General features: G+C 49.4%; 1 protein-coding gene across 1 annotated transcript in view; it reads right to left on the minus strand.

The window, feature by feature from the left end:
• Positions 1 to 20,067, minus strand: part of TRRAP (transformation/transcription domain associated protein) — a 280,470-nt gene extending 260,403 nt beyond the window's left edge. Inside the window, 5 exon segments of the mRNA XM_060260958.1 lie at positions 3,023 to 3,127; positions 7,023 to 7,133; positions 8,853 to 8,902; positions 11,188 to 11,300; positions 19,934 to 20,067. Of these exon segments, the coding sequence (XP_060116941.1) occupies positions 3,023 to 3,127; positions 7,023 to 7,133; positions 8,853 to 8,902; positions 11,188 to 11,287 (366 nt within the window). The 5' untranslated portion in view covers positions 11,288 to 11,300; positions 19,934 to 20,067.
• Between the last annotated feature and the right edge of the window lie 3,673 nt (positions 20,068 to 23,740).

The following is a 23,740-nucleotide window of genomic DNA, read 5'->3' on the forward strand; positions in this document are numbered from 1 at the left end:
GGCAGCCAGCTGCAGGAGTCCCCTTCCCCCAAGAAAGCTGATCAACCCCCACTATTTCCCCCCATCTCTGCAATTGCAGGTGTGGTGGAGCAGGAGAGGAGAGGGTCGCAGACAAGCACAGGTGTTGGGCAGCACTTCCTCATCCCAGAGAGGGGAGGAGCAAAGAGAAAAGGGGCTGGCCCCCGGCTCCTCCAGCTTCCTGCTCTTATTCAGACACAAAGCGTTCTGACTCAGGACGGAGCAAGAGGAGGAAGCGCCAGGACAAAGAGGACAAGCGCCTGCCCCTCGCTGCTTTCGCTACCCCCCACTGCTGCCAGCAAGACAAAGCTGGCAGTGGAAGGAGGTGGAAGCAGCGTTGCTGATTTATCAGCCCAGCGGTGGGTGCCGCGTGTTTGGAGTGAAGGTAGAGGGGGAGGCTGGCAGCATTGTGGGTAGCAATTCGTTACAGCAGCAATGCTGCTTTTCAGAGCGGCAGTAGACTAATATCTCCAACACCTAAATAACACACAAAACACTAGTATTGCTTATGAGAAAAATTCAAAATATTGTCACACACACTGTTGCCAATAAATACAATATCCACTTGGCGGTTTGGTTTTATGTTATTCTGGATATTGTATTTATTGGCAACAGCGTGCGCATTACAATATTTTGAATTTTTCTCATAAGTAATTCTAGTGTTTTGTGTATTATTTATGCGTTGGAAACATAATTGCCTTGTTTTCATTATACAAGGGAGATATCTGGCGTTTTCTGGCTTTTCAGAGCACCAGCAGCAAGCGGCAGTGAGCAATAGAGAAAAGATCAGAGGGACCATACATATCAGAAGAGAGGATGATTGAAGGGGCATGGACCAGCCCCTCCCTCCCCCACCCAATAGCGACGGGCCTGATCTATCTGGCTGAAGCAACGGAGCTGATTTCAGCATTTGGAGTATCAGGAGAAACTTGATAATGGTAAATGCCGGTTTGACAATGGAACCAAGTACATCTGGAGATGCTGCAGCAAGATTCAATTCCAGCAGCAGCTGAGAGACCAACTAGATTTTAGGGGTTATCAGCTTTTGAGAGTCAGAGCTCCCCGCTTGTATCTGATGAAGGCAGCTTTGACTCTGGAAAGCTCTCATCCCAAAAATCAATCTGGTTTCTAAGTTGCAACTGGATTTGAATCCAGCTCTTCTACTGCATACCAAGACAGTTGTGCACTTGGAACCATTTCCATAGGGAAATGGGGGATTCTTGCTTGTGCAACATCTTCAAGCAGAAGATGGAGAATTAACTAGACCAGTGGTCCCCAACCTTTTTGGCACCAGGGACCGGTTTTGTGGAAGACAATTTTTCCACGAACCGGGGGGGGGGGGGGATGCTTTTGGAATGATACAACTGCGTACTTTATTTCTTTTAGTTTGGTGTGGTGGTTAAGTGTGCAAACTCTTATCTGGGAGAACTGGGTTTGACTGCAGCTGCTGGACTGGCCTTGCAGCTGCTGGAATGGTCTTGGGTTAGCCATAGCTCTCGCAGAGTTGTTCTTGAAAGGGCAGCTTCTGTAGGAGCTCTCTCAGCCCCACCCACGTCACAGGGTGTCTGTTGTGGGGGAGGAAGGTAAAGCAGATTGTGAGCCACTCTGAGACTCTGTCCTTGAAAGGGCAGCTGCTGTGAGAGCCCTCTCCAGCCCCACCCACCTCACAGGGTGTCTGTTGTGGGGGAGGAAGGTAAAGGAGATTGTGAGCCGCTCTGAGATTCAGAGTGGAGGGCGGGATATAAATCCAATGCCTTCTTATTCTTATTCTTATTATGACTACATTGTAATATATAATGAAATAATTATACAACTCGGTTGCTAACGACCCGGTTGCTAACGGTCCACGGTCCACGGACCAGTACCGGTCCACGACCCAGGGGCTGGGGACCCCTGAACTAGATGACGTGACCTCTAAAATCCCTTCATCTCTAGGTCTGTAACAATTCCGCCAATCTTGTTAAAACTGTAGATTTCACCCCTAACAGGATCAGTTTATTTATTTATTTTATTGCATTTATATCCTGCCCTCCCCCAGCGGGCTCAGCAATTGACAAAACACAGTATTAAGAACAAGATACAATAAAATCATTAAAACAATTTGGCAGTTCAAAGCAATTTAAAAATATAGTATAATTTCCAATACAGTCACTAGGATCCAAACAGCGGGTTTTAGTTCTCGTCGAGCGTTGCATCTGACAATGTTATAAAATAATTCTTTGGCGCTCTAAATTTGTACTGGGGTGGTTCCAGTGTCAATGCTGCAGGGAGGTCAGATGGTGGTCGCCTCCCCATTTTTTATTAAACGCTAGTTTAAATCGTTCTGTCTTACAGGCATTGTTGCAAGTCCCGCAGGGCCCTGATGTTTTCGGAGAGGGCATTCCACAGGGCAGGGGTTGCCACTGACAAAGCTCTGACTCGAGTGGTGGACAGCCGTGCTTCTTTTGGCCCGGGGATCATAAGACGATTTTGTGTACTTGATCAAAGCGCTCTCTGAGGTTTATATGGGGAGAGGCGGTCCCGGAGGTAGACAGGTCCCACGCCATATAGCAGGGGTGGCCAGCAGTAGCTCTCCAGATGTTTTTGCCTACAACTTCCATCAGCCCCAGCCGTCAGCCATGCTGGCTGGGGCTGATGGGAGCTGTAGGCAAAAAACATCTGGAGAGCTACTGTTGGCCACCCCTGCCATATAGGGATTTAAAGGTCATGACCAGAACCTTGGAAGTTTCCAGCACAGGTTGAATGTGCTCCCGTAAAGGTAGCTCCATTAACAACCTGGTTGTTGTGTTTTGCACCAGTTCTTCTGTTATATATACGAAGACAACCTTCACCATATAAACAGCAACCAAAACAAGTACATGAGTGCCTCAATACATCACAATGCTGTTTCATCAGTTTCCCTGCACTTCCAGTTATCTTTCCAGCAATGAAGGTGCGAATGCAGGGAAATCTATGCCCCCCACCAAAGAATGCTGCAAATATTTAGTGACTTAAGGTACGGTACCTCTAGAAATCTGAACATCACAGAAAGAATATTTTTGGTGTGTGGACGAAGGTGTTCGTTTGTTGGTATCCTGTGGATTATTTCCAGAACCAGTTTCCTCAGTTGCTAGGAAGACAAAAAAAAAATATTGTTTTGAAACTACAGAAGTATACAGCATGTGAGATTGCACAACCATTCCCTAGTGACATCCACCTATTAACTCTCAGTCAAAACACCAACACGTGCAACAATTAGCATACCTTACAGTTTTCAAACTATTGTGAGCAAACTGTCTGGAAAACCATGCTGTACATTTCACTTTTTACAGGAAGGAAGGAAGGAAGGAAGGAAGGAAGGAAGGAAGGAAGGAAGGAAGGAAGGAAGGAAGGGAGGAAGGGAGGGAGGGAGGGAGGGAGGGAGGGAGGGAGGGAGGGAAGGAAGGAAGGAAGGAAGGAAGGAAGGAAGGAAGGAAGGAAGGAAGGAAGGAAGGAAGGAAGGAAGGAAGGAAGGAAGGAAGGAAGGAAGGAAGGAAGGAAGGAAGGAGAGAGAGAGAGAGAAAAAGAAAGAAAGAAAGAAAGAAAGAAAGAAAGAAAGAAAGAAAGAAAGAAAGAAAGAAAGAAAGAAAGAAAGAGGGAAAGAGAAAGACAGAGAAAGGGAGAGAGAGAAAAAAGAGAGAGAGAGAGAAAAGAGAGAGAGAGAAAGAGGGAGGAAGGAAGGAAGGAAGGAAGGAAGGAAGGAAGGAAGGAAGGAAGGAAGGAAGGAAGGAAGGAAGGAAGGAAGGAAGGAAGGAAGGAAGGAAGGAAGAGAGAGAGAGAAAGAAAGAAAGAAAGAAAGAAAGAAAGAAAGAAAGAAAGAAAGAAAGAAAGAAAGAAAGAAAGAAAGAAAGAAAGAAAGAAAGAAAGAAAGAAAGAAAGAAAGAAAAAGACAGATAAAGAGAGAGAGAGAAAAAAAGAGAGAGAAAGAGAAAGAGAGAGAAAAAGAGAGAGAGAGAAAGAGGGAAAGAGAGAAAGAGGGAGGGAGGGAGGGAGGAAGGAAGGAAGGAAGGAAGGAAGGAAGGAAGGAAGGAGAGAGAGAGAGAGAGAGAGAAAGAAAGAAAGAAAGAAAGAAAGAAAGAAAGAAAGAAAGAAAGAAAGAAAGAAAGAAAGAAAGAAAGAGAAAGACAGAAAGAGAGAGAGAGAAAAAAGAGAGAAAGAGAGAGAGAGAAAGAGGGAAAGAGAGAAAGAGGGAGGAAGGAAGGAAGGAAGGAGAGAGAGAGAAAAAGAAAGAAAGAAAGAAAGAAAGAAAGAAAGAAAGAAAGAAAGAAAGAAAGAAAGAAAGAAAGAGAAAGACAGAGAAAGAGAGAGAGAGAAAGAGAAGAGAGAGAAAGAGAGAGAGAGAAGAGAGGGGAAAGAGAGAAAGAGGGAGGGAGGGAGGGAGGGAGGGAGGGAGGAAGGAAGGAAGGAAGGAAGGAAGGAAGGAAGGAAGGAAGGAAGGAAGGAAGGAAGGAAGGAAGGAAGGAAGGAAGGAAGGATTACTAGCATGTGTATTTCCTGCCCAATCTCACCAAAGAAGCTAGGCAGGATCAGCTCTGCTTAGTGCTTGGGTGGGAGAGCACCAAGGGAGCCCAGGGTCACTACACAGAGGTGGGCACTGGCAAACCACCTCTGCTCCTCTCTTGTTCTGACCTGGATGATCCAGGCCTGGCCAGATCTCATCTCAGGAGCTAAAAAGAGCCAATCATGGTTAGCACTTGGATAGGAGACCACCAAGGAAACCTGGGGTGACTACACAGAGGCAAGCAATGACAACCCACTTCTGCATGTCTCTTGCCCTGACCTGGATGGCCCAGGCTAGCCCAGACTTGTCAGATCTCAGCTGAGCAGAGTTGGCTCTGGTTAGTGCTTGAATGGGAGACCAACAACAAGGTCCAGTGTTGCTACACAGAGGCAGGCAGTGACAGACCACCTCTGTTCCTCTCGTGCTCTGACCTGGAAGGCCCAGACTAGCCTGATCTCATCAGATCCCAGAAACTAAGGCAGAGTCGGCTCTGATTTCTACTTGGAGGGGAGACAACCAAGGAAGTCTGTGGTTGCTTTGCAGAAGTAGACAATGTCAAATCACTTCCGTGTGTTTCTTGCCTCAAAAACTCTACAGGATCACCCTGCACCCTGAGGGCACTTTCAACCACCACCACCAATGTACATATATCCAAGAACATTATTCAAAATCTAGGTTGAGAATTATCCATGCTGCATGTTTCAAAGTACATGTTTTAAAACTAATTTTACCAAACTAATTTTTTTAAACTACAGATCCGAAACACAATTAAGGAGAGCTGGGTGAACAAAAATCTCTTTTCCAGTTCAACGTTTAATTTTGGTGTTGAAACCCAACAAGAACCTTTTACCAGCTGCACTGGCTTTCGGCAGGCGAATTAAAACTTAGTAAAAGCCCATGAAGATACGTTTTAAAAACCACACAAACAAATCAGAGTTAGGAAGGGGGAAATAAGATCACAATTTGTTCCCCTGGTACTCCTCTATCCAGCATTATTCACTATCAGCAGCAGCAGGAGGAGAAGGAGGAGGAGAAAACTGCAGATTTAGACCCTGCCCTTCTCTCTGAATCAGAGTCTCAGAGTGGCTTACAATCTCCTTTCCCTTCCTCCCCCCACAACAGACACCCTGTGAGGTGGGTGGGGGCTGGAGAGGGCTCTCACAGCAGCTGCCCTTTCAAGGACAGAGTCTCAGAGCGGTTTACAATCTCCTTTACCTTCCTCCCCCACAACAGACACCCTGTGAGGTGGGTGGGGCTGGAGAGGGCTCTCACAGCAGCTGCCCTTTAAAGGACAACTCCTGCGAGAGCTCTGGCTGACCCAAGGCCATTCCAGCAGATGCAAGCGGAGGAGTGGGGAATCAAATCCAGCTCTCCCAGATAACAGTCCACACACTTAACCACTGTACCAAACTATACTCAGAGGCACACTGTGGGGAAAGACAGAAATATGCATAAATTAAAAATGCACTTGATTTAGGAGCCCTCAATGGATAACAGGGCTCCCCTAAGGGAAGTCCACTGTGCTGTGTGACCACCTGCCCAACATCTGTTTTCATTTCCCTTGGGAACACTTCCCAGAGGAACACTTCATTACAGGGCTCGGACATCCCTGGGGCCAGGTGTCAGAAGCCACCAGCAAGAAGGTATGGCATCGAATGGAGCAAGAGCTACATCCAGGAAGCTACCCTACCGTCAATGTCTAACCGCTGCCACCATTTCTGGCACTGCAGTCCTACAACGAGTTAAGCTGCTGCAGGCGCACTGACTTACAATGGACTTAAGACAACCGGAACTCTGCTAAAAATTGCATGCTCTAACCCAGGGGTGTCAAACTCATTTGTTATGAGGGCCGGATCTGACATAAATGAGATCTTGTCGGGCTGGGCCATGTGTGTACCTATTTTAGATTAAGTAGCAGAGATATAAACTTTTTAAAGGACACAAACACGACTAAAGGTTGTTTTTTTAAATTTAAAATGAAACATGCTTAAAATAAAACTTGTTGGTCTTAAAGGTGCTTTCTTTGTATCTCTCCCATAGAATCCAGGGAACTGGGCAAAGGAAGCTCTGGCTCTTTCCCTCCCTCCCCAGGGGACCAGGAGGGGGAGGAGCCTCAGCCAATGGAGAAAGTAGAGGTTTTGCTCTATAGCTCCTGTACGACTGAGCAACCCTTGAAAAGCAAGTCGAGTAGCAGAAGGAAGCAAGAGAGAGGAGAAGGAAGCAGTCAAGAGCCAATTGTTCGGGGGGGGCTGATAGGAGCTCTCTAGAGGCCTGATTCGGCCCCCGGGCCGCATGTTTGACATCCCTGCTCTAGCCACTAGCGTGCTCGAAAACCAGAGGATGAACACATCTCTGGGGGGAAGTGGGGAAACAGAGAAATCCCAGTTCCGCAGTGCTTTACAGGCTATTTACTTTACCACACACCTCTACTGCTACTGTAACAGATGTGCATGCACACCCATCTTTGCAAGATTTAACCATGTACCTGGGCTGGTTTTTCCTGCAGAAACTGGACTTCTCCGTCCTGAAGAAAAGTAAGAAATCGAGGGATGATGTGTTCCAGGAACGTGGAATACTGAGGGGATGACGTCACGTTCTAGAAAGAGAGGGAAAGGAAAGGTTTTTAAGCAAGCCGTTGCCTTCATTCTGCAGACTGATTCGAGAATTTTTTTTCTCTCAAGTATTCTTCTTTTAAAAGGCCCCCAAGGTCAGCTTACAAAAAATGAAAACATGAACACAAACTGCATTAAAATGAGATAAAATAACCAGGTGCAGTCAAAAGCAAAGAAAAAGGAAGTCAGCATAAGAACATTAAAAAGAGCCCAGCTGGATCAGACCAGTGGTCCATCTAGTTCAGCATCCTGTCTCCCACAGTGGCCAACCAATTCCTCTGGGTGGACAATAACAAGGCATAGAAGCAGAGGCCTTCCCCTGATGTTGCCTCCTGGCTCTGGAATTCAGAGGATTAATGCCTCTGAATGTTAGTGTCCTGAACCCTGATGGACCTCCTGGGGGGTGGGTTTTGGTCATTGTGTGACACAGAGTGTTGGACTGGATGGGCCACTGGCCTGATCCAACATGGCTTCTCTTATGTTCTTATGTGACACAGAGTGTTGGACTGGATGGGCCACTGGCGTGATCCATCATGGCTTCTCTTATGTTCTTATGTGACACAGAGTGTTGGACAAGATGGGCCACTGGCCTGATCCATCATGGCTTCTCTTATGTTCTTATGTGACACAGAGTGTTGGACTGGATGGGCCATTGGCCTGATCCATCATGGCTTCTCTTATGTGACACAGAGTGTTGGACTGGATGGGCCATTGGCCTAATCCAACATGGATTCTCTTCTGTTCTTATGTGACACAGAGTGTTGGACTGGATGGGCCATTGGCCTGATCCAACATGGCTTCTCTTATGTTCTTATGTGACACAGAGTGTTGGACAAGATGGGCCACTGGCCTGATCCATCATGGCTTCTCTTATGTTCTTATGTGACACAGAGTGTTGGACTGGATGGGCCACTGGCCTGATCCATCATGGCTTCTCTTATGTGACACAGAGTGTTGGACTGGATGGGCCATTGGCCTAATCCAACATGGCTTCTCTTCTGTTCTTATGTGACACAGAGTGTTGGACTGGAGAGGCCATTGGCCTGATCCAACATGGCTTCTCTTATGTTCTTATGTGACACAGAGTGTTGGACTGGATGGGCCATTGGCCTGCTCCAACATGGTTTCTCTTATGTTCTTCTGTGACACAGAGTGTTGGACTGGAGGGGCCGTTGGCCTGATCCAACATGGCTTCTCTTATGTTCTTATGTGACACAGAGTGTTGGACTGGATGGGCCATTGGCCTGGTCCAACATGGCTTCTCTTATGTCCTTACGGAAGTTCCTTCAGTCACCACAGCTAGTGGCCACTGGCAGATTTATCCTCCATGAACCTATCTAATCTCATTGACAAACTCTTTCTTCCTGTGGCCATCCCTACACCCTCTGGCATCTCAATCACTCTCCATGAAAAGTAGTATTTTGTTGTGTCCATCCTGAACCTGCCATCCATCAGCTTCATTGGATGCCCTCGAATTCTAGTCTTTGGGGAGAGGGAGAAAAAGTTCTCTTTGCTTACTCTCTCCACCTCGTGCATAATTTTATAAACCTCTGTCATGCCTTCCCCTTAGTTGTCAAAGTTACAGCCTTCTACGTCCACAGAAGGGTATAGCTGAGCCTGAGACCTTTTGCACACCACGACAGCCCTTCCAGGCACCTCCCACCCATGGGTGACAACCCTTAGATCAGACAAACGGTCAATACCTCAAAGTTTTCACTGACTTCTTGCATCATCTTCAATTTAGTCTCATCCGCTACAGAAGAAGAGGAAAAACAAATAACCCAACAAGCAAAAACGTCCAGGAAAGATGAAGTCAACGCAGTCGTGTGACCCAAAGAAGCAATCAGATCTTATCAGTTTGGCTCTCATGACCCTCACAACTGCAAGTATCCATGATTCACAACTTTTCAGTCACACAAGCCAAGATTCTCAATCACACATCTTTGCACACACACACACTGGCGCACACACACACACATGGGGTTTTTATAGGGTTCAAGAAAATAGTATTCATCATTTTGCCTCTTTGTAAAAAGTGGGGTTCCTGGCTCCAAGCAAAGCATGGGTTGAAAACCCGAAGCCATCCTGGGGCACGTGCACACCCTTTGCCTCCAGAATGTGAATTCTCCCCTTCCCTTGTTGGCCTTCATCACAGTTCAGCACTGCATTCGCGCCTACACTAACCAAGAACAACAACTATGTCTCCTCTTAACCAGGATTCACAAACTTTGCAGTTTAGCTGGAGACTCTGGTCACCAACAACCTCGTTTGGGCATCAGCGTAGAGTGCCAGACCAAGACCTGGGACTGGGAGGCCCACATAGGAATCCCCACTCCGCCATGGAAGCTCCCTGAGCGATCCTAGGCCAGTCACACACTCTCAGCCTAACTCACCTCACAGGCTATCAATGGAGGTCAGGGGTAGGGAACGTTGGCTCTCTAGATTTTTTTTTTGCCTACAACTCCCATCAGCCCCAGCCAGCATGGCCAATGGCTGGGGCTGATGGGAGTTGTAGGCAAAATAAAAACATCCGGAGAGCCAACGTTCCCTACCCCTGGTGTAGGTGATAAACAAGGGAAGAGGGGGAAGAGCGTGCAGGCCAAGACTGGCTCCCAATGCCCAAGTCAGAGTTTGACATGAACACAACACGATTTAAGATGGGTAGCCGGGCTAGTCTGATTACAGCAGCCAAAAAGAGCAAGACTCCAGGAACGCCTTAAGGACTAACAAAATGTGTGGCTGGATAGGAGCTTTCATGAGTCGCTGATCATGTCTTCAGACCTGGAAAAGTAAGAAGTGTCTCACAAAAGCTCCTTTTGTTGTTGTTCAGTCGCACAGTCGAGTCTGACTTTTTGCGACCCCATGGACAAAGTCACGCCAGGTCCTCCTGTCTTCCACCATCCTCTGAAGTCTGCTCAAATTCGTGTTTGTTACATCAGTAACGCTGCCCAGCCACCTCATCTTTTGCCGTCCCCTTCTTCTTTTGCCTTCTGTCTTTCCCAGCATCAGGATCTTCTCCAGTGAGTACTCCCTTCTCATTGGGTGGCCAAAGTATTTGAGATTCAGCTTCAGCATTTGACCTTACAGGGTTGATTTCCCTTAGGACAGACTGATTTGATCTTCTTGCAGTCCAAGGGACTCTCAAGAGTCTTCTCCAGCCCACATCTCAAAAGGATCTATTCTTCTGCACTCGGCCTTCCTTATGGTCTAGCTCTCACAGCCATACATTTCTACTGGGAATACCATCGCTTTGACGATACGGACTTTTGTTGGCAGGCTGATGTCTCTACTTTTTATTATACTGCCCAGGTTCGCCATAGCTGTCCTCCCAAGGAGCAAACAGAAGCTCCTACCCTGCCACAAATTTTGTCAGTCTTGCTACTGGACTCTTGCTCTTTTCAGCTCCAACATTATTTATTTATTGCATTTACACACATAAAAGTGGAGTAAAAGATCTCATATTCCCCCGGTACACCACCAAAATCCATACAGACATCATCAGCAACATCAGTCAACAACATCAAAAGTAAACTACTATTAAACAATTAAAATATCTAAAAATCTCCATTTGGGCTGACTAACTGTTGATAGGATTTTCTGGATTTTAATGGCCTGCATAGCAAATTTTGCCATGTTTAAAGTAATTACCTTGCTCTCGGTCAGCTAACAACTTGTCTAAATAAAATCTTTCATTTCTCCCAGGAAACCGAGAGCAGATCGAAGTTATATAACTGGCTCTAATGTTTTGGTACAGTTTACATTCAAACATCACATGTTCCCTAGTTTCTGTCTTCCCATCTCCACACTACTTTTCTTCTCAACAGGGACTAAAAGTGAATTAACATCGTTCTTCTCTCCTCCATCTTATCCTCACAATAGCCCTGTGAGGTAGGTTAGGCTGGGAGCATGTAGTTGGCCCAAGGTCACCCATTGAGGTTCCAAAGCACAAAGGGGATACAAACCGAGGTCTCCCATTACATCTGTACCAGGCCAGCAACCCAGCTCCAGATACTGAGTTACCACCCCAAATAAACTTACGTGTATTGACATCTGTTAGGGCTGCCACAAATTGGAGGTATTTTTTCATTAATGTGGTTTGGTCAACCACGGTGGGTCCCTGCGTGGAAACGAATGCCATTTCTCGTTGGGATCTAGTAAGTAAGTAAGTAAGTAAGTAAGTAAGTAAGTAAAATTTTATTTGTATCCCACCCTCCCCACCTAGGCAGGCTCAGGGCGGCTAACAACATTTCATACACATACAATAATAAATATAAAAACTTTAAATTTAACCATATAAACTTTAAATTTAACGTCATTTAAAAACCAGTCGATATAATTAAAATATATAATTTAATCTGACAGCGATGACGCTAGTTTCTGTCAGTTTGTATGATTTCCATGATAACATAGGTCCTCAGACAGGGCCGTGTCGGTGGATCCTTAATTAACAGCATTGTTCAGCAGTCCGTATATGCTAACTTGAAGAGGGTGGTCTTGCAGGCCCTGCGGAACTGATCAAGGTTCCACAGGGCCCGCACCTCCTCAGGAAGCTGATTCCATAGGGCGGGGGCCGCGACTGAAAAGGCCCGTGCTCGGGTGTTCTGGAGCTTGATCTCTTTCGGCCTAGGGATAGTCATTTTCTTTTTCCCGGCTGACCTCAGTGCCCTCTGGGGTTCATATGGGGAGAAACGGTCCCTCAGGTAGGCCGGTCCTCAGCCATATAGGGCTTTAAAGGTAATGACCAACACTTTGTACTGGACTCGGTATGTAATCGGCAGCCAGTGCAGTCCGGCCGAATGTGCTCCCATCTTGGGAGTCCCAACAGCAGCCTGGCCGCCGCGTTCTGCACTAGCTGCAGTCTCCGGGTCCGGCACAAAGGTAGCCCCAAGTAGAGGGCATTACAGTAGTCTAATCTTGAGGTGACCGTTGCATGGATCACTGTTGCGAGGTCCCGGCGCTCAAGGAAAGGGGCCAACTGCCTTGCCCGCCTCAGATGGAAGAATGCTGACTTGGCAGTGGCTGCTATCTGGGCCTCCATTGATAATGAAGGCTCCAGTAAAACACCCAGGCTCTTTACCTGGCGCGCTGCTTTCAATGGCACGCCGTCGAAGGCCGGGAGAGCTATTTCCCTTCCCAGGGCGCCGCGTCCCACACAAAGGACCTCTGTATTCGCTGGGTTTAGCTTCAGCCCGCTCAGCCTAAGCCACGTCACAACAGCCTGTAAGGCCTGGTCCAGATTCCCTGGGGCGCAGTCGGGCCGGCCGTCCATTAGTAGATAGAGCTGGGTGTCATCTGCATATTGATGGCAACCCAGCCCAAACCTCCGGGCAATCTGGGCAAGGGTGCACATATAGATGTTGAACAACATCGGGGAAAGAACTGCTCCCTGGGGCACTCCACAGTCCAGTGTGCGCCTCTGGGACCGCTCATCCCCAATAGCCACCCTTTGTCCCTGACCTAAGAGGAAGGAGGAAAGCCATTGCAAGGCCAACCCCCCAACCCCAATGTCGGCGAGGCGGCGCGTCAGTAGCTGGTGGTCGACTGTATCAAATGCCGCCGACAGGTCTAACAGCATCAGCACCGCAACGCCGCCTCGATCCAGTTGCCGCTGGAGGCCATCCACCAAGGCGACCAGCACCGTCTCCGTCCCATGGCCTGGCCGGAAACCAGACTGGCACGGGTCCAGGACGGAAGCGTCATCCAGAAACCTCTGTAGCTGCAACGCCACTGCCCTCTCAATAATTTTACCTAAAAACGGTAAATTAGACACCGGACGGTAATTCGCCAATTCGGCCGGGTCTGCTGTACATTTTTTCAAGGAGGGCGGACCAATGCCTCTTTCAGAGGTGTTGGAAAGTGCCCCTCTGCGAGGGATCTATTTATGATGCCCTGTAAAGGACATCTAAGCTCCCTCTGGCAAGATTTAATCAGCCAAGAGGGGCAGGGGTCCAGATCACATGTTGTTGGGCGAGCAGCAGAGAGGATTCTATCGACTTCCTCCAGGCTGAGTGGGTTGAAGTGGTCCAGCATCAAACCCGAAGACAGGCACGGAGCCTCAATTTCACTCACTGTATCTAATGTGGTAGGCAGGTCTTGGCGGAGCAATGAGATTTTATCTGCAAAGTATTTCGCAAATGCCTCACAGCCAATCTCTAATTCTCTAACATTTGGTTTGCCTTGTGGCAGTGTTATAAGGTCTCCAATTATTCTAAACAATTGTGCTGGACGCGAATTTGCAGATGCAATCTTGGTTGCAAAGTAGTCTTTCTTTGCAGCCTTGACTGCCATCTCATAAGACTTCACAAACGTTCTATAAGATGTTCTCGTCACTTCGTCCCGAGTATGCCTCCACTGCCTCTCTAGTCGTCTGAGCCCTTGTTTCAGCCGGCGCAGCTCCAAGGTATACCATGGAGCCAGCCGCACACGAGGGCACAGAGGGCGCCGAGGTACAATTTCGTCGATGGCCTTGGATAGCTGGCCTTGCCAGGTTTCCACCAGGTCATCGAGGGAATTGCCAGTGGGCCAGGGATCCCTCAGGGCCATTTGGAACCGTTCCGGGTCCATCAGGCCCCGAGGGCAAGCCAAAATAGGCTCTCCGCCCATACAGGGTTGGGGCGGAGTCCCCATAGGGGCCTTAAGAGCTAGGTGATCCGACCATGGAACCGCTTCTACGGCGATATCGTTCACCAAAATCCCAGACGCAAAGATCAGGTCTAATGTGTGCCCGGCCTGATGCGTGGGAATCGTGACAAATTGAGAGAGTCCCAGTGTCGCCATGGAAGACACTAGGTCCATCGCCTGAGTGGAGGCCGTGTCGTCAGCATGGACGTTAAAGTCACCCAGGACCATAAGCCCTGGGAACTCCAACGCCCAGCCCGCCACTGCCTCCAATAGTGATGGTAAGGCGTTAGCTGGTGCGTTAGGTGGACGGTACACCAGCCAAACTGCCAACCCCTCTCCAACATCCCATGCCAGACTGGTGCATCAATCTTTGGGTCTGGGAGAGCCCGAAAGGAGTAACCCTCCCGTATGAGTAGCGCTACCCCTCCCCCCCCGCCCGCTAGTCCGTGATTGGTGAAAGACCGAGTACCCTGGGGGGGACATCTGGGAGAGAGCTACTGTCTCCCCGTCTCTCACCCAGGTCTCGGTCACGCAAGCCAGGTCCATGTCCTGCCGAAGCAGAAACTCCCTAAGGGTCGTGGTCTTATTATTTATGGACCTGGCGTTGCATAACACCAATGACAGAGGCGAGCAACTCCTCTTAGCCCCACTACCTGCCACCGTTGGGATGGGAAGTAGACTGGAAGGTGGCCGAGCCCCATTTTGTCTCTGTCTCCTTCCTTTATATTTCTGTCTGTTCCCACCGTCGTATCTTCCCCTCCCCAGGAGCACTGGAATCCCTTGGCCGAGCATCTGCACTGGCCCAAGATAAAAAACTCACCGGTATCACTCCCCGACTTGTCTCCACCTGCCGTTCCAACTTACCCCTCCCCCACCGACCTCTCCGATTCCCAACTGCTAGACCCACTACTTATATCTTAAATTAATTAATTCAGTTGCCCATCCCTATCCACTTTCCGATCAATTAGTTTAAAATTTCTGTAATTCATTCATTCCTAGCATTATTAAAAGATATAATCCCTCCCACCCCATCCTAATTAATAAGCTAAAAAGATTATAATGATAGATATATATAGTCTAATATATAAATATATTCTAATAATTCAGTTACCAATTGATTGATTAAAAGATCCAATAATTAATTAACAGTAATATCAGTAAATTCTATTAGTGGTCCGGCCGTCAGTCGATCGGTGGAATCGATAAGACAGGATGACTTTAACCATAGAGCCCAAGATCAGATTAGATCTACAACCTTTCAAGACCCTCACCCTGTCTGTTGCCCTACACCTGTGCATTGAGAAATATTCACATTTGCACACAGTCCAACATGCACAGTCCTAAACTTTGTCGTCTCTAAACCTCCATCTTGCATCTTCATCGTCTCTAAACCTCCACGGGCTTCAGGCTTACACATTGCAGTTCCTTTCGAATCTACATGGTACACCAATTGGAGGAACGGATTAGGATCCGGGAGATCCAGGTTCAAATCCTGAGTCACGGCAACTTCCTGTGCGACCCAGAGCCAGTCAATCTCCTGGCCTGACTGACCTCACAGGGTTGTTATTGTGAGACTAAAACGGTGGCGGTGGAGGAAAAAACCCACATTCCATAGCACTTCAGTTTGCCGCTGGGGGAAAAAAAATGGGTATAAATACCTCAATAAGTTTTTCGAAGGTAAGATCCAAAGCGGAGAAGAATCAGAACAGGGTGCCACAATCCTGACCACCCCTGACCAGCTATTAAGTAAGTAGCTGTACGCTCTATGCAGTGGTTCCAGGAAGAAGGAAGAGAGCTTGCGCTCGACCTTAGAACCAAAGCACAATGGAAAGGCTACATTCTGGCCCTCACGTAGAACCCACCTGGATGTTATTCCCCCCATTCTCTGGATAATCTCCTGGGAAACTTCAAGGACAGAGGCCTACCTGACAAAGGCAGTTCTGGGAGAAAAGGAAAGCGCTTGACCTAGAGGACGGGGGGGTGGGGGGTGGAGAAACTGAAATTATAGAATTAGCCGCCAACTTGGAAGGCTTTAAAGGGGGAAAGGACAAATTCTTGGAGGACAGAGCTAACAATGGCTTCTAATCATGATAGTTATCTAGAAGAGGACAGTAGATTACACCTCGACCTTCTTTCTGAATCAGAGTCTCAGAGTGGTTTACAATCTCCTTTATCTTGTTCTCCCACCAACAGACACCCTGTAAGGTAGGTGGGGCTGAGAGGCTCTCACAGAAGCTGCCCTTTCCAGGACAACCTCTGCGAAAGCTACGGCTGACTCAAGGCCATCCCATCAGAGTCTCAGAGCGGCTCACAATCTCCTTTATCTTCTCCCCCCACAACAGACCCCGTGAGGTGGGTGGGGCTGAGAGAGTTCTTACAGTAGATCCCTTTCAAGGACAACCTCTGCCACAGCTATGGCTGACCCAAGGCCATTCCAGCAGCTGCAAGTGAAGGAGTGGGGAATCAAACCCAGTTCTCCCAAATAAGAGTCTGCACGCTTAACCACTACAACAAACTGGGTCTCAAAACTACACCAAATCTGCTCCCTAACTGCTGTTCCTTTAGTATTTTAGCAATGTATTTATGGTTGCAACCCACTTAACCCGTCATTCTGTACGTTTATAGGACAGTTCTTTATTTTTGTTTGACAGCTTTTTATGATACAATGTTTAACCCCGTATTGTGATGGCCAATGGCCACATACAATAAATCTGCCTCTGATCCCTTCAGTACCAGAGGTAATATGCCTCTTTTATGTCAACTGCTGGGGAGCACAGACACAAAGATGCCATTGCAGTCATCCTCGTGAGCTTCGTGGAGGGAGCTGGTCAGCCATTGTGCGAACAGAATGCTGGACTTGAGGGGCCTCCAGTTTGGTCCAGCAGGGCTGCTCTTATGAACAGAATAAAGAGAAACTAATCTATGAAGCATGCTGGCACATCTTCTCTTTCGTTCTTTACAGGCACGCATTCATAGTGAAGAAGAAGAAGAAGAAGATATTGGATTTATATCCCGCCCTCCACTCCGAAGAGTCTCAGAGAGGCCAGTTTGGTGTAGTGGTTAAGTGTGCAGTCTCTTATCTGGGAGAACCGGGTTTGATTCCCCACTCCTCCACTTGCACCTGCTAGCATGGCCTTGGGTCAGCCATAGCTCTGGCAGAGGTTGTCCTTGAAAGGGCAGCTGCTGTGAGAGCCCTCTCCAGCCCCACCCACCTCACAGGGTGTCTGTTGTGGGGGAGGAAGGTAAAGGAGATTGTGAGCCGCTCTGAGACTCTTCGGAGTGGAGGGCGGGATAGAAATCCAATATCATCTTCTTCTTCTTCTTCTTCACAATCTCCTTTCCCTTCCTCCCCCACAACAGACACCCTGTGAGGTGGGTGGGACTGAGAGGGCTCTCACAGCAGCTGCCCTTTCAAGGACAGAGTCTCAGAGCGGCTCACAATCTCCTTTACCTTCCTCCCCCACAACAGACACCCTGTGAGGTGGGTGGGGCTGGAGAGGGCTCTCACAGCAGCTGCCCTTTCAAGGACAGAGTCTCAGAGCGGCTCACAATCTCCTTTCCCTTCCTCCCCCGCAACAGACACCCTGTGAGGTGGGTGGGGCTGAGAGGGCTCTCACAGCAGCTGCCCTTTCAAGGACAGAGTCTCAGAGCGGCTCACAATCTCCTTTCCCTTCCTCCCCTGCAACAGACACCCTGTGAGGTGGGTGGGGCTGGAGAGGGCTCTCACAGCAGCTGCCCTTTCAAGGACAACCTCTGCCAGAGCTATGGCTGACCCAAGGCCATGCCAGCAGGTGCAAGTGGAGGAGTGGGGAATCAAACCCGGTTCTCCCAGATAAGAGTCTGCACAGTTAACCACTACACCAAACTGGCTCTCTAGTGGTGGAAACTGCCATCAAGTCACAGCTGATTTATGGCTATCCTGTAGGGTTTTCCAAGCAAGAGAGGATCAGAGGGTGGTTTGCCGTTGCCTGCTTCTGCATAGCCACGGTGGACTTCCCTGGTGGACTCCCACCCAAATACTAGCCAGGACTAACCCTGCTTAACTTCTGAAATCTGATGAGATCAAGCTAACTTTCATACAAGAGAATCTCCAGCTACATCAACTCCTCAGCCAACAGTGTGCAGATTCTTAACTGGGAGAACCGGGTTTGATTCCCCACTCCTCCACTTGTAGCTGCTGGAATGGCCTTGGGTCGCCCATAGCTCTCGCAAGGGTTGTCCCTGAAAGGGCAGCTGCTGTGAGAGCCCTCTCAGCCCCACCCACCTCACAGGGTGTCTGTTGTGGGGGAGGAAGGGAAAGGAGATTGTAGGCCACTCTGAGACTCTGTCCTTGAAAGGGCAGCTGCTGTGAGAGCCCTCTCCAGCCCCACCCACCTCACAGGGTGTCTGTTGTGGGGGAGGAAGGGAAAGGAGAAGAAAGGGAAGAAGGTAAAGGCAATTGTAAGCTGCTCTGAGAATCTGATTCAGAGACAAGGGCAGGGGATAAATCTACAATCTTCTTCTTCTTCTTCCCTGATGCCTTCAAGTCAGACCCCAAGTGCACATGGGAAATAAAACCAAAATCCTTGGTCTGGTCAAAAATTTAATTTTGGGGGGGCGGGGAGAGAAGGCTACAACAAGAAGGAAATGAGGGCTGGATATGGTATCAAACACAAAGTACTTTTCCTCATAACATCTTTGAGGAACAAGATCCTAACCTGAGTGGATTCTTCAAGTGTGCCTGACTTAGCAGGGGGGGGGGGGGTTTGGAGGGGGGGGCAGATGCATGGCAAGTATGAGGCGAAAGCCAGCAAGTGAGAGGCTTCTCTTTCCCAAACAAAGCACTCGAAGAAAGTGCCAAGCCTGGGCAGCTGCTAACTGGTTGCTTTCAACTAACCTGGGCTATCCCAACTGCGATAAATCCGAATCATTCCGTAGAGACTGTAGCTGCACAACGTTATGTCACAAATAATCCTGTTTTTACTGCACAGTTTTAGAAATTCTGTGATGGGAGAATTTGAAGAAGAAGAATGGGAGATGTGAAGAAGACTGCAGATTTATACCCCGCCCTTCTCTCTGAATAGAGTCTCAGAGCGGTTTGCAATCTCCTATATCTTCCCCCCACCCACAACAGACACCCTGTGAGGTGGGGTGGGGCTGAGAGGGCTCTCACAGCAGCTGCCCTTTCAAGGACAACTCCTGTGAGAGCTATGGCTGACCCAAGGCCATTCCAGCAGGTGCAAGGGGAGGAGTGGGGAATCAAATCCGGTTTTCTCAGATAAGAGTCTGCGCACACAACCACTACACCAAACTGTCTGTACCGCAAAATGCCTTGAAAGTGCATTAAGATATTAAGATATTGGATTTATATCCTGCCCTTGGCTCTGAATCTCAGAGCGGTCACAATCTCCTTTACCTTCTCGTCCCACAACAGACACCCTGTGAGGTAGGTGGGGCTGAAAGAGCTCTCCCCAGAAGCTGCCCTTTCAAGGCCAACTCTGCAAAAGCTATGACTAACCCAAGGCCATTCCAGCAGGTGCAAGTGGAGGAGTGGGGATTGGGGAATCAAACCTGGTTCTCCCAGATAAAGAGTCTGCACACTTAACCGCGACACCAAACTGGTTGTCTGATGGGAGAGTTGCTCTGTTTGCAGGGAGTCCTTTCCAGTGCTGCGGGTTTTTTGTTTTTTAAATTGTGCCACATTGAAATTTAGCATCCGGCCTCACATCTGCCTGGCTGAGAAAGGCGGCCGACAAACATAGCAAAGAGAGGGAGACCGCTTGCTTCACATCACTTGCAAATCGCTGCACGTCACTTGTGGATGCATTCAATCCCTTTAAGCTTCAATTGGGTTGGGGGCACTGTAAATAAGCTCCAATTTTTAAAACAGCAGTCTCCCCCCCCCCGGATCCCCCCCCCAGCAAAGCAAGAGGGTTTAAGCCCCACCCTCCAGGCCACGCCTCCTTCAAGGCTCCGTTCGGCAAACCCGTCCAAGCAGGGGGCCCCGCGAGCCACGCCCCCTCATCAGCATAACTCCGCCTCTCATTAGCATAGGCCCCGCCCCTTTCGCTTTCCCCCTCAGCGGCGCAGAAAGAGGGAACTGGGGGGGGGGGGGTCCACCGAGCCACGCCTCCTTTTCGCGCCTTCCCCACTCCGGCCGCGGCTCTCCTCCTCGCCGCCTCACCTGCCCGGGCCGCTCCAGCCGCACCATCAACTCCTTTGTCGCTTCTCCAGCCCCGCAGCGGCCACTTCAGCGCATGGGCAAAGCGCCCCAACCCGCCTCCCTCCTCAGGCCGGGCAGCGGCGGAAGCGCGAGGCGTCACTTCCGGTCTTCCCTCCTCCCCTGAGGTAGACTTCCGGCCCTGCCTCCCTCCTCAGGCCTTGCAGCGGCGGAAGCGCGAGGCATCACTTCCGGTCTTCCCTCCTCCCCCTGAGGCAGACTTCCGGCCCTGCCTCCCTTCTCAATGCCAGAGCGCTTCCCGTCAGCAGAGCTAGAGCGACAACCACCCAGGGTTTTCGGTTCTTTGCCGGAAGTCGGGGGTTCCGTGCCGCTCTAGGCTTCCCCGCTCTATGCTCCCCCGCTCCCTGTCACCGCGACCCATCTGTCAATCATCGCGTCTGCAGCTGCTGGCTTTCTCCTTGCGAGGAGCATCGCTGTCCTTGGGGACATGCAGCTCAGTCTCAGGATGGCCCCGCCCGGCGAGGGGGGGAATTGGAATGGGAAACATGAACAAGAGCATGGAAACACTTTCCCATTCAAATTTAAATAAGGCATTGAATGCATTAGGGTCGCTGATCCCCAGGCGGGTTTCAAAAAACAAACTGTGATATAAATAGGCTACCACATTTTTAATACTGATGAAGCGGCAAGACGAAACTCGTCTACTGTAACTAGTTACTTGTAGGCTGTATCACCGAAATTACTATGGGTGTTGAAATTGGCTTAAATGTCTCTTATGGTGGTTATTGTGAATTTTTGTATCAAAGATATTTGTCAATTTAAAAGCAGTTTTATATTTAAAAGTATGTAAATCCTCAAGTAATTATATATACATATATATATATATAAAGAGAGAGAGATATGGTAGCCCATTTATATCACAGTTTGTTGTTTGAAATTTATCTCCACTCTGATCTCATTGTTGATTATTAAATCCCCAGGTGGGGGGCAGGGGATCCCCCGGTTTGAAGACCCTCTCTCTACCTCAGGGTCATCAGAAAGCAGGGAGGGGGGCAATGTCTGCTAGGCACTCCATTATTCCCTATGGCAGGGGTGGCCTGAGGTAGCTCACCAGCTGCTTTTTCCTTACAACTCCCATCAGCCCCAGCCATCGGCCATGCTGGCTGAGGCTGATGGGAGTTGTAGGCAAAAAACATCTGGAGAGCTACCGTTGGCCACCCCTGCCCTATGGAGACCGGTTCCCATATGGCATAATGGAGAATTGATCTGGGGGCGGCTGTGTTTTGAGGTAGAGGCACCAAATTGGCAGCATAGCATCTGATGCCTCTCCTCAAAACACCCTCCAGGCGGGTCCAACTCTATGAGCCCCCCCCAAAAAAAAGACGCCCCTGTCCTTCATTATTTCCGAAGAAGAAGAAGAAGATATTGGATTTATATCCCGCCCTCCACTCCGAAGAGTCTCAGAGCGGCTCACAATCTCCTTTACCTTCCTGTGAGGTGGGTGGGGCTGGAGAGGGCTCTCACAGCAGTTGCCCTTTCAAGGACAACCTCTGCCAGAGCTATGGCTGACCCAAGGCAATTCCAGCAGGTGCAAATGGAGGAGTGGGGAATCAAACCCGGTTCTCCCAGATAAGAGTCCGCATACTTAACCACTACACCAAACTGGCTCTCCTGTTCCAATGAACAGAAAGCATTTAAAAGGGGTGTGGTCCCTTTCAATGTGAGGGCCAGAACTCCCTTCAGAACAATTCCTGCCACAGCTCTGGCTGACCCAAGGCCATTCTAGCAGCTGCAAGTGGAGGAGTGGGGAATCACCCCTGTTCTCCCAGATAAGAGAGCTCTGGCTGACCCAAGGCCATTCCAGCAGCTGCAAGTGGAGGAGTGGGGAATCACCCCTGTTCTCCCAGATAAGAGAGCTCTGGCTGACCCAAGGCCATTCCTGCAGGTGCAAGTGGAAGAGTGGGGAATCAAACCTGGTTCTCCCAGTTAAGAGAGCTCTGGCTGACCCAAGGCCATTCCAGCAGCTGCAAGTGGAGGAGTGGGGAATCACCCCTGTTCTCCCAGATAAGAGAGCTTTGGCTGACCCAAGGCCATTCCTGCAGGTGCAAGTGGAGGAGTGGGGAATCAAACCCGGTTCTCCCAGATAAGAGAGCTCTGGCTGACCCAAGGCCATTCCAGCAGGTGCAAGTGGAGGAGTGGGGAATCGAACTCGGTTCTCCCAGATAAGAGAGCTCTGGCTGACCCAAGGCCATTCCAGCAGCTGCAAGTGGAGGAGTGGGGAATCGAACTGGGTTCTCCCAGATAAGAGAGCTCTGGCTGACCGAAGGCCATTCCAGCAGCTGGAAGTGGAGGAGTGGGGAATCAAACTCGGTTCTCCCAGATAAGAGAGCTCTGGCTGACCCAAGGCCATTCCAGCAGCTGTAAGTGGAGGAGTGGGGAATCGAACTCGGTTATCCCAGATAAGAGAGCTCTGGCTGACCCATGGCCATTTCAGCAGCTGCAAGTGGAGGAGTGGGGAATCAAACCCGGTTCTCCCAGATAAGAGAGCACTGGCTGACCCAAGGCCATTCCAGCAGGTGCAAGTGGAGGAGTGGGGAATCGAACTCGGTTCTCCCAGATAAGAGAGCTCTGGCTGACCCAAGGCCATTCCAGCAGGTGCAAGTGGAGGAGTGGGGAATCAAACCCGGTTCTCCCAGATAAGAGAGCTCTGGCTGACCCAAGGCCATTCCAGCAGCTGTAAGTGGAGGAGTGGGGAATTGAACTCGGTTCTCCCAGATAAGAGAGCTCTGGCTGACCCAAGGCCATTTCAGCAGCTGCAAGTGGAGGAGTGGGGAATCAAACCCGGTTCTCCCAGATAAGAGAGCTCTGGCTGACCCAAGGCCATTCCAGCAGCTGCTAGTGGAGGAGTGGGGAATCAAACCCCGTTCTCCCAGATAAGAGTGCGCGCACTTCACCACAACACCAAACTGGCATATTTTGCCTGTGTTTGATGCTGCTTTGCAAAGAAAAAACAAAACTTGTTTGTGGTGCAATAAACCCATGCTAAAGAAATATAATCCTTATCTATAAGCTTTGGAGGCCAGAGGCTTCCCCCTCTTCCTCTCCACCTACCTACATTGTCCACTGAATAGTAGGTGCAGCTGCATAACAATCTCTGGATGAACACCACCTATTTTTCTACAGAATGACCCCTGGGAATCAGTCTCCATAGGGAATGGAGACATTTCTCTCCCCCCACCCCACACACACTTTCTGATGACTAGGGTTGCCAAGTCCAATTCAAGAAATATCTGGGGACTTTGGGGGTGGAGCCAGGAGACCTTGGGGGTGGAGCCAGGAGACATTAGGGGTGGAGCCAAGATCAAGGCTGTGACAAGCATAACTGAACTCCAAAGGGAGTTCTGGCCATCACATTTAAAGGGACAGCACACCTTTTCAATGCCTTCCTTCCATAGGAAATAATGAAGGATGGGGCACCTTCTTTGGGGGCTCATAGAATTGGACCCCCTGGTCCAATCATTTTGAAACTTGGGGGATATTTTGGGGAGAGGCACTAGATGCTGTACTGAAAATTTGGTGCCTCTACCTCAAACAACAGCCCCCCCCAGAGCCCCAGATACCCACAGATCAATTCTCCATTATTTTCTATGGGAATAAATCTCCATAGGGAATAATGGCATCCCCAGCAAACATTTCCCTCCCCGCCCCCCGCTTTCTGATGACCCTGAAGCGGGGGGAGGGCTTCCAAACCGGGGGATCCCTGCCCCCACCTGGGGATTGGCAACCCTACTGATGACCCTGAAGCGCAGG

This window comes from Heteronotia binoei, chromosome 20 (genome assembly GCF_032191835.1).
Source record: "Heteronotia binoei isolate CCM8104 ecotype False Entrance Well chromosome 20, APGP_CSIRO_Hbin_v1, whole genome shotgun sequence".
NCBI lineage: Eukaryota > Metazoa > Chordata > Lepidosauria > Squamata > Gekkonidae > Heteronotia > Heteronotia binoei.